This window comes from Pteropus vampyrus, unplaced genomic scaffold (genome assembly GCF_000151845.1).
Source record: "Pteropus vampyrus isolate Shadow unplaced genomic scaffold, Pvam_2.0 Scaffold124, whole genome shotgun sequence".
In the NCBI taxonomy this organism is placed as follows: domain Eukaryota; kingdom Metazoa; phylum Chordata; class Mammalia; order Chiroptera; family Pteropodidae; genus Pteropus; species Pteropus vampyrus.
This window is the reverse complement of record NW_011888905.1, coordinates 2,029,494-2,039,488: the sequence shown is the minus strand read 5'-3', so window position 1 is coordinate 2,039,488 and position 9,995 is coordinate 2,029,494. Positions and strand designations below refer to the sequence as shown.

General features: G+C 64.1%; 2 protein-coding genes across 2 annotated transcripts in view; both read left to right on the top strand.

Annotated features, from left to right (window-relative positions):
• The first annotated feature begins 16 nt into the window (after positions 1 to 16).
• On the top strand, positions 17 to 8,673 carry ADAM15 (ADAM metallopeptidase domain 15). The gene is made up of 23 exons (XM_011366524.2): positions 17 to 29; positions 81 to 220; positions 829 to 905; positions 1,397 to 1,475; positions 1,643 to 1,719; positions 1,808 to 2,006; positions 2,702 to 2,767; positions 2,858 to 2,926; positions 3,009 to 3,178; positions 3,311 to 3,395; positions 3,818 to 3,966; positions 4,052 to 4,226; positions 4,462 to 4,554; positions 4,684 to 4,988; positions 5,073 to 5,268; positions 5,510 to 5,587; positions 5,958 to 6,030; positions 6,244 to 6,382; positions 6,713 to 6,782; positions 7,340 to 7,411; positions 7,818 to 7,889; positions 8,124 to 8,248; positions 8,343 to 8,673. The coding sequence occupies exons 1-23, from the start codon at positions 17 to 19 to the stop codon at positions 8,383 to 8,385; spliced, it is 2,565 nt and encodes an 854-aa protein (XP_011364826.1). The 3' UTR covers positions 8,386 to 8,673.
• A 1,050-nt stretch (positions 8,674 to 9,723) lies between these two features.
• The window catches only part of EFNA4 (ephrin A4), a 4,116-nt gene continuing 3,844 nt past the window's right edge, over positions 9,724 to 9,995 (top strand). Inside the window, exon 1 of the mRNA XM_011366427.2 lies at positions 9,724 to 9,915. Coding sequence (XP_011364729.1) covers positions 9,803 to 9,915 — 113 coding nt within the window. The 5' untranslated portion in view covers positions 9,724 to 9,802. The remainder of the gene's footprint in view (positions 9,916 to 9,995) is intronic.

Below are 9,995 nucleotides of genomic sequence, written 5' to 3'. Positions count from 1 at the left end.
CAAGTCCCAGCATGCAATGCAGGACTCAGGTGGGTCAGAGGGCACCAGCCCCCCCCCAGCCTTGGTGCTGATTCTCTGAGCATTCTCCTGGGGTGTCCTGGGGGGTCCCTCAGGTGGCGCTGAGGAGGAGCAGGCCAGGCCAGCGAGGGCCCTGAGCGGGGCTTCGGAGGCCCAGGCCCTTCAGGACGGCCTCACGCTCAGCCTAACAGAGGTGCTTCAGGTGAGCCCCCCTCTCCCCTCAAATAAAGAAACATGCCCCCCCCCAGCCAGGTGTCTCGGGGCCAAGGTTGGCCAAGGAGCAGGTGAGTAGCAGACCTCACTGTGGTACGGCCACCCCAGGTCCGGCTGCCTCTCCCACCGCACCCCAACACCTGGCTTCATTTATCCCCTTCTCCCCTGGACACACATCTGTCTGTCTCAGCCCCACCCAGCCCGTCCATCTCCCCTGGGAGATGCAGAGGCCAAACCCATTTTCTTGGTCTGTGTCTTCGGTTTTCTCAGTGGGGCACTGAGGTCTTACTGAATGCCCCCTCCCAAATTCTACAGCTGAGTCAGAGGAAGGGCTGGGGCCTGCACTGGGTCCTCCACGATGCTTCCTCTCTGGGCAGGAAGCCGAGAGGGGGGCGGCTCAGATACCTTCCTTGACCTCCCCACGCCACCCCCCAGAACAATGCCCCAGGCCAGGCGGGGCTTCCTGGCCCCTCCCTCCCGAACCCCCCACCAGTGATCTAATCCTGGTGCTCTCCTAAGGGCCTGACATTTTCTGGTTGGGGAGGGTCGGGATTTCGGGCAGGATCAGGGAGGTGACCTGCCCTGTGGTGCCCACAGACCAATGTGCCCGAGACTTTGCGGATCAAAGTGGAATTGGATGGTGAGAGTCACATCCTGGAGCTGCTACGGAACGGGTAATAACGATAGCGGTAATGACAATAATGACATGGCTAGCGACACTCAGTGCCCGGTTGCTCACGGCAACCCCAGAAGAGAGGCAGCGGTTGCTACTATTGTCCTCATTTTATAAATGAAGAAATCATGGCACAGAGAGGTTGGATAACTTGCCCAAGGGAGCATTTGACTTCTTGCTCCCTGGCGTGTGTCATCCGTTTGGCTCAAATAAACTCTTATAAAAATTAAAAAACACACACACACAAAAAAACCACCTTGCCCAAGGTCACAGAGCTAATGTGTGGGAAAGCTGGTTGGAACCCCCAGTGCCCGGCAGAGAATGTGGCCCAGCCACCACCCTCTGCTGACTCTGAAAGAACAGGAAGGTTGGGGGATTTCCTGTCCCCCTCCCCGCCCCCCACCCCTGCCACCCCTCTACCACCTTCAGGCCTCGGGCTCCCACTACACCACCCTGGGAGGCAGCTGGCACCACCCTCCTTTGCCTCCACAGGGAGCTCGTCCCAGGCCGCCCAGCCCTGGTGTGGTACCAGCCTGATGGCACCCGCATGGTCAGTGAGGGCCACACCCTGGTGAGTCCAACAGGCCTGTGCCGTGTTTCCGGCCTGAAGGTAGGAGGGAGGGGGCAACCAGAGGGCGCCGCCCCTAGAGGCCGTGGGAGGACGCCGCGTTTCTTCCCCAACAGGCGACCCCAAACCCTGGCCTGTCCCTCGAGCGGTGCTATGTTTCTGTGCCCTAGGAGGACTGCTGCCACCAGGGAGCCGTGCAGGGCCATGCGGACTCCTGGGCCTCGGTCTGCACCTGCTCCGGCCTCAGGTACCGGGGGCGGACCCCGCGGAGGTGGGGAGTGGCAGGCGTGAGGCACGGAGCTGAAAAGTCTCTGACTTCCTGCATCTTTCCCTAGGGGCTTGGTGATCCTGTCCCCAGAGAAAAGCTACGCCCTGGAGCTGGGGCCTGGGCACCTTCGGGGTCCTCCCACCATCTCGGTCTCCCGGATCCAAGACCTCCTTCCGCCAGTCTACGCGTGCGCCCTGAGCCGGCGGGAATCGGCGCCCCCCCAGGCTCCACCAGAGCACCCGCTGGGACAGCGACACGGTGGCCGGGTGAGGGGGAGCGGCAGGAGGGCTGCCCTGGGACCCTCAGAGCTTCGTTCACGGTGACGACAGCTCCTACTAAAGCAGCGATTGCCATGTGCCAGGCCTTCGCTCTCCCCAGCGGCCCTGGGAAGTGGGCGCTGGGCAGCTCCTTCGTGTGAGAGGCCCAGGTGCCCAAGGCCGTTCAGCTAATAAGTAGTATATCCAGGATTCGGATGTGAGTCCTAGACTCAAATCCTTGGGTCTCGTGATCCCATTTATAGAGAGCACACTTGGCTATGTAAAATATCGATCACAGAGCCATAAGAACCCAGCCTCCTAATTTGTAAAATGGGGATAACAAAACTACCTACTGTACAGGGTTGCTGGGAGGATTAAATGACCCAGTGTATACGTAAAGCACTTAAAACTGTGCCTGGCATATGGTAAGTATTTGATGGCCTTGGCTATTATTGTTATTTTTTAATTTGGATAAAGCTCTGAATTTGGAGCCAGAAAAGTAGGGCTCTGCTCCCAGCCTCGTGACCTACTCTTGGTCCCCCTGGGGCGAGTCCTTGGCCTCCCAGGCTCCCGGTGGCCCGTCTGTCAATGGGCTCTTCAGGCGCCTCTGTCTGACCACACGGAGGGAGTGGACACAGCTTGGTCAGCCCTACGCGGCTGCTGGCGGTGAGAGCGAGCGTGCCTGATGCTCCTTCTTTCCACAGTGGAGGCGGGACGTGGTGACAGAGACCAAGATTATCGAGCTGGTAATTGTGGCTGATCACTCGGAGGTGAGCTCGCCGGGCCCTGCGTGTCCTCCCCTGCCCCCGCCTGCCCCCGCCTGCCCCCGCCGCCTTTCACGGCCACCTCTTAACCCACAGGTCCAGCGGTACCCGGACTTACAGCACCTGGTGAACCGCACGCTGGAGGTGGCCCTCCTCTTGGACACAGTGAGTGTCAGGCTCAGTGGCACCCTAACAGCCCCCACCCCAGCCATGGGAACCCCTGTCCTGAGCCCCAGTTCCTTCACAGTTCTTCCGGCCCTTGAACGTGCGTGTGGCGCTGGTGGGCCTGGAGGCTTGGACCCAGCACGACCAGATCGAGATGAGCCGAGACCCAGGTGTCACGTTGCACAACTTCCTCCGCTGGCGCCGGGCCAACCTGCTGCCTCGTTTGCCCCACGACAGTGCCCAGCTGGTGACGTAAGAGCCCCAGGCTGTCAGCGGGGCGGCTCTGCCCTGGCCTGGCCCATTTCACACCCCAGCTCCCTACCAGAGGCCCCGAAGCTCTGGCCACCCTGGCCTTGGGGCGTGACCTTGATCTCTGTCCCTCAGTGCTACTTCATTCTCTGGGCCCGCGGTGGGCATGGCCATCCAGAACTCCATCTGCTCTCCCGACTACTCAGGAGGTGTGAACATGGTGAGTTACTTCCAAGTCTCCCCCGCAGTCCCGGTGGGGCTCTTCCCAGTCGGGGTACCATTCACTCACTGAACCCCCACAAAGTGGGCACAGAGGGCAGCGGTGCATCGTGGCCTCTGCTGACTGGGCACCTTACTAAATGGCCAGCTCATCAGTGTACTGCCCTCGCCTAGGAGGTCTTCCCCTTGTGGCGGGGGCGGGGGCAGCTGAGGCCCAAAGAGCAGAGGTCACCTCCCCAGGCCACACAGCGAGGGAGGGGGACGGAGCCAAGACAGAACCCAAGTTTCCTACCACCAGGCCTGAGCTCTCCTCCGGAAGCAATTAAGGAGGGAGGTGGTGCCTGCTGGGTGCCCAGGAGGTCCCAGGGGCAGAGCACAGGTGCGGTTCGGCCGGCGCTGGACCGCAGCTCCCCACCCCCACAGGACCACTCCACGAGCATCCTGGGAGTCGCCTCCTCCATCGCCCATGAGTTGGGCCACAGCCTGGGCCTGGACCACGACTCGCCTGGGAACCGCTGCCCCTGTCCAGGTCCAGCCCCAGCCAAGAGCTGCATTATGGACGGCTCCACAGAGTGAGTAGCTGCAGCATGTGCAGAGGGGACAAGGCGGGGGCAGGGAGCGGTCTGCGGCCACAGCCTTCCTTGCCGCCCTCCCCAGCTTCCTGCCAGGCCTCAACTTCAGCAACTGCAGCCGACAGGCCCTGGAGAGAGCCCTCCTGGGTGGGATGGGCAGCTGCCTCTTCGAACGGCTGCCCGACCTGCCCTCCAAAGCCGCTATCTTCAGAAACGTGATCGCGGAGCCGGGCAAGCCCTCGGCGTGTGGCTTCCCAGAGGTGAGCCCCTCCCACTCCATGCCCGCGCCCTGCCTCGCAGGCTCTCTCCAAGCGACCCGAGCCCCTCTCTGGTTCTAAAGGGCCCACCTCCCGGCCCGAGGGGCAGCACGCGGGTCGCCCTAGCTTCCACTCACGGTGGGCACCCTCCTGGGCTCGGGCTCCAGGAGGAGGGGCTGGGGCGGGCTCTCAGGCTCGCCTGCTCTGATGCTCGGCCCCTCCGTGCCCTGGCCCGCAGGACTGCGCAGACCCCTGCTGCGACCGCTTCTCCTGCCAGCTGCGGCCAGGGGCACAGTGTGCATCCGACGGACCCTGTTGCCAAAACTGCCAGGTGGGCACAGACTGGACTGGCCTCCTGGAGCTCGCCTGCCAGGGGCTGGAGTGGAAAGGGTCATTCTGACGCCCGGGGCCCTGCTGGATGGGCCCAGCACCCACGCTGATGCTCTCTCGCCCTCCACAGCTGCGCCCGGCTGGCTGGGAGTGTCGCCCGGCCAGAGGTGACTGTGACTTGCCCGAGTTCTGCTCGGGAGACAGCTCCCAGTGCCCCGCGGATGTCAGTCTAGGGGATGGCGAGCTGTGTGCTGGCGGACAGGCTGTGTGCGTGCAAGGGCGTTGCGCCTCCTATGCCCAGCAGTGCCAGGCTCTCTGGGGACCTGGGGCCCAGCCCGCCACACCGCTCTGCCTCCTCACTGCCAATACTCAGGGGGACGCCTTCGGGAGCTGTGGGCGCAGCCCTACTGGCAGCTATGTGTCCTGTGCCCCGAGGTGAGTGAGGGAAGGTCCGCTGCCCTGGGTTTGCGGGGGCCTTAGCCCTGCCCCACTGACCCCATGCCTCCTCCTTCACCCCAGAGATGCCATTTGTGGGCAGCTCCAGTGCCAGGGGGGCACAGCCCAGCCTCTGCTGGGCTCAGTCCGGGGTCTGCACTGGGAGACACTGGAAGCCAACGGGACCCAGGTCAATTGCAGCTGGGTACACCTGGACCTGGGCAGCGACGTGGCCCAGCCCCTCCTGACTCTGCCCGGCACAGCCTGCGGCCCTGGCCTGGTGAGCAGCCCTGTGGGCAAGGCCAGGTGGGGAGGGACATCTGGACCGCAGCCAGTGGTGCCCGGGTCTCACAGGCCCCCAGCGTCAGAGGCGTGGACTCCGAGGGGAGCTCACGTTCCTACTTGCCATTGAGTAAAGTCCTGTTGTCCCAGGAGCCTGTTTCCCCATCTGTAAGAGCATGGTGTGGCCTCGGCTCTGTTGGCGAGAGTGTGACCTTTGCTCTTCCTCACCCACCGGACAGGTGTGCATCGACCATCGGTGCCAGTCTGTGGGTCTCCTGGGAGCACAGGAGTGTCGAAGCAAATGCCACGGGCATGGGGTGAGCTGAGATGGGGGCGGTGGAAGGGAGTGGGGAGCCTGCGGGGGAAGGGATGGGCCTCGGAGGCGGTTCCAATCCTTGCTCTGTGACCCAGGACGGCTTACTAACCTCTCTGAGGTCAGCGTCCTCATCTGGCCAGTGGGCGTAATGATCGTGCCCACTTCCCGGGGTACAGCACGTAGGAGGCACTCACGGGGGTAGCTCGACCTAGTTTCTGGTGGAGAGGCCCGCTCTCCGCGGGGCACTGGCTCTCTGTGCCCCGTTACCCCAGCACACTTCCGGTCGTGGACACCTGGGGTCTTCAAAGGCCAGGGACAAGAAACACATCCCAGAGCGCAGAGCCCCTCACTGCTCCACCTGTGCCTCCCAGGTCTGCGACAGTGACCAGCACTGCCACTGTGAGGAGGGCTGGGCACCCCCCGACTGCAGCGCCCAGGTCACAGGTAGCCCGGCCTGGGGCGGGGCCGCTGGGAGGGCAGAGGGCTCGTCCTTTACCCGCCTCTTTTTCCAACGCCCGCTCACTGCTGGCTCCCTGGCTCTCTGTGACCCCTGACCCCCTCGCCTTCTCCGAGCACATGACCCCTCTCCCTGCCCCCACCTCTTCCTGGGCGTGGGGGTCTCAGCCCTGCTCATCGTCACCGGCCTTCACCCCGCAGCCACCAGCCCCCTGGCCACAGGGCTGCCCGTCGGGCTCCTGTTGTTGCTGATTCTCGTGCTGCTCGGTGCCAGCTACTGGCACCGTGCCCGCCTACGCCAGCGACTCTGCCAGCTCAAGGGACCCAGCTGCCAATACAGGTTCCCGCCTCCCTGCTGCCAGCTCCCTCCACAGCCCCCCCCTGCAGCCCCGCCACCTCCCTCCCCTCTGCCCCCCCCAGAACTCTTCACCTACACGTAGTAGACCCACGCGGGGCGCTGGGATGCTGGGGCCACTCCCCCCAGGGAGCCCCGGTGCTGGGGAAGTGGGGCCCTCCCTCAGGCGGGTCAGCTCCCCTTCACACCCCTGATTGGCCCTAGGCCCCACACACACTGCTCTCCAAGGGCTGGCCACAGAGGGTTAACCCAGCTCCAGGGTCACATGTGGATGGAGGCTGGGCCCTCTCCCAACTTGCCTTTCTCCATGCTCAGGGCAGCCCAGTCTGGTCCCCCAGAACGCCCGGGACCCCCGCAGAGGGTCCTGCTGATGCCAGGTGCCAAGGTGAGTGCTTGGATGCCAGAGGAGAGAGCGCTCGCCTTGGCTGAGCATCCAGCTTGGGCCCTGGGTCTGGGGTGTGGAAGGCTGGAGACTCAGAAATAGACTCACATGGCCCGAGAGTCAGTCAGAGGAGCCAGGGCCAACTCTCCCCTCCCCCACTGGCTGCACAGTCCAGCCTGGAGTGGGGAGGGCAGTCACTGAGAGGAGGGTCTGCTGAGCTCTCTGAGCTGGCTAAGCTGGTGGCTTGGAGAGGTGGGTCTAGCCCCGCTCCCAGCAGGGCCCCTGGAGGGGAAGGGTGTAGGGCCCAGAATGGCCTTCAGTACAACAGGACCTGGTGAGTGCCCCCGCCCTGAGCCCTCTGGACCTGCTGGCAGGAGCTCGTGTGTGGAGGTGGTCTGCACGTCCACTCCAGCACTGCCGCCCCCTCCGCAAGCGACTGAATAACCGCGTGCACAGCCTCCACTGCCCTCCCTGGGCACTGACCCCTCTCTGCCCACACCTGTCTCTGCTCCCTCCCCCACCCCACTCTGTGCCTGTCTGCTCCTCCTGCTCTCTCACAGGCTAGTGCTCTTGGCTTTCCGGCACCCCCCTCCAGGCCGCTGCCTCCTGACCCTGTGCCCAAGAGACTCCAGGTAAACCTGGGCCAGGCCCTGCCTAGAGCAGGCGGGAGGCTTGGTGCCCAACTGCAGTTCTCATCCCTGTTCCCTGCCAGTGGTGCTCTTCTTTAGGGGACCAGGGTGCCCCTCAGCCTTCAGACACTCTGAGCCCCAGAAGCAGCAAAGGGTGAGCCTCCTGCCTTGGTTTCTACCACCATCTGGTGGTCAGTGGCGGGACTGCAGCCGGCCAGGGACACCACGGTGACCCATAACTTCCTCTCCCAGGCATTTGCTGTCATGCACCCAAGCCCTGCGCGCATGTCCCCGTTCTCTCCTGCCCCCTGGCTGATTTTGCATGTTGACTTGAATCCCTCGAGAGAAGCTCTGCATGCCCACTGCCCCTTGCTGTGCCCTCACAGCCACTGCCCCTCTCTCTGTCCAGGCTGAGCTGGCTGACCGGCCCAATCCCCCCACCCACCCTCTGCCCGCTGACCCGGTGGTGAGGCACCCAAAGGTAACAGTGGAGGGAGAGAAGGGCACAGCCTCTTCCCCCACCCAGGGCGAGCTGCCCGCTCTGTGCCTGAGGGCATATACCCCTGTGGAATCTCTAATGGGTGACAGGTTTGTCTGAAGACAAAGGTGACCTCTGGTGCTGCCCCACCCCCAGAAGGTGGTGTTCCCCAGCACCAGTCCATGGGGATGGCCAACATAATACCCTCTCCCGACCCTTCCCCCTACATTCCTTCAGTCTCAAGGGCCTGCCAAGCCCCCACCCCCAAGGAAACCACTGCCTGCGGACCCGCAGGGCCCGCGCCCTTCAAGTGACCTGCCTGGCCCAGGAGCTGGAATCCCGCCGCTAATGGTCCCCTCCAGGTGGGCAAGGAGGGGCGCTGAGGAAGGGTGGGCCGGGCGAGCGGTCTGGGGAAAGGGGACCTTTGACCTTTTCTCTCGGCTTCCGGCACTCCAGGCCTGCGCCTCCGCCCCCAGCCGCGTCTTCGCTCTACCTCTGACCTCTCCTGAGGTTCCGCTGCCTCCAACCCGGACTTAAAACTTAAAGAGGCAGCGGACCGGCCCCCTGAAGTCCCCCGCGATGACAGAAGGAACCCGAGCCTGGAAGCAACGGAGCCAGTGTCTCAAGACGGCGGGTACCGCCATGAGCCATGGAGCATCACCCTGGGGACCCGCCCACGGAGTTGCAGCTGGGAGTTGGGGAGGGGCTGGGCGCCGGACCCGGCCGAGGGAGGGGTGCATAGCCTTTCTCTGCTCTGTTGCAATAAACGAGAGATCTTGGGAGCGCGCTTCAGCGTTGTCGCTCAGGAAAGGCCGCGTCGCCCCTGCTGCAGTTCCAGGTCTGGCCGCCAGGAGGCGCTGCCGCCTCAGACGAGGACGGGATAGGGCGGACAGGGCAGCATGTGTCTCCGGGATGCTCGCGGCTTCTTTCTGCCCAGCCTGGGATGGCTCAGCAATCCAGCACCAAAGGAAGTTGTACGCCTTTTGCCTTCCGCAGTCGCTAAGCCCTCTCCCCCAACGCCCTGGGGGGACCATCGACACACCGGCCAAGCTGTTGGACCCGCCGTCCCCACCCTCTGGCGGGCCGCTGGGAAAGTGGATCTGGCTGGTGTTCTCAGAGCCCCGGAGCCGGGGCGGAGTGGGGCGGCGGCTCCCACGATCCCAAGACCGCGCACCTGCCTCCTCCCCCGCCCCCACCTGAGGGCTCGGGAACAAAGGTGCTTTGTACCAGCCGCAACCACCTCATTACTTCGTCTTCGGGAATGGGGCCGCGTGGGCCCCCAGCCCAGAGCAGAGGTGTGGGGAGGAAAGGGACAGGCGCCAACCCCAAGGTGAGCATCAAGCTCGCCACTGAAGGGTCGCGGGGGATGGGGAGAAGGGGTGTCCCAGGAGGCGATTTGTTCCTCTCCCCACCCCCCTCCCCGCGCTATCCCTAGATGTGCAAAGAAAACGGGGCGATGTGCTAAGGTGGCTGGACAGGCTTCGTGCATCCTGCCGCGGCCCTCACTTTACTCTTCCTGGGTAAAGGGCGTGTGCTCCTGTTTAAATCTTCCAAACTTCTAATAAGGCCTTCTACCCTGTACTAATGCAGACACGAAAGGCGCGACCTCCTTAGAACCCTCCCGAATATTGAATACGTCCCTCTGCCTGCCCCCTCGCGACGCAGTGCAGCCTCAGTAGCAGCGGGGCTGACCCGGCGCGCGCCACGGGGCACAAGGGGTTAAAGGGAGTTGGCGCTGAGTGGAGAGGCAGAAACGCGCTCCCATTGGTGGAAAGTTAAGCGGGGGCGTGGCCTGTGGGTCTCCGCACACCGCCCCCTTTCCCGCACCCCCCCCTTCTCCACTTTGTACCTTTCTCTCGGCGACGGCAAAGCGGGCCGGGCCGGGCCGGACCAGACCAGACCGGACCGCGGGGGCGATGCGGCTGCTGCCCCTGCTGCGGACTGTCCTCTGGGCCGCGCTCCTTGGCTCCCCTCTCCGAGGGGGCTCCGGCCTCCGCCACGACTTCTACTGGAACTCCAGTAACCCCAGGTAGCCGGGCCGAAGTCGGCCAGAGGCCAGCCGGGCCGGCGCGCTCCCAGGCCGGGCGCGCGCCTGACTCTCGCTCTGTG

Bases quoted from the DNA above. Each gene is read 5' to 3' on its own strand.
- ADAM15 (XM_011366524.2), top strand. The intron at 906-1,396 runs GTAATAACGATA...TTGCCTCCACAG, and splicing joins CTGGAGCTGCTACGGAACGG to GGAGCTCGTCCCAGGCCGCC. The intron at 2,007-2,701 runs GTGAGGGGGAGC...TTCTTTCCACAG, and splicing joins GACAGCGACACGGTGGCCGG to TGGAGGCGGGACGTGGTGAC.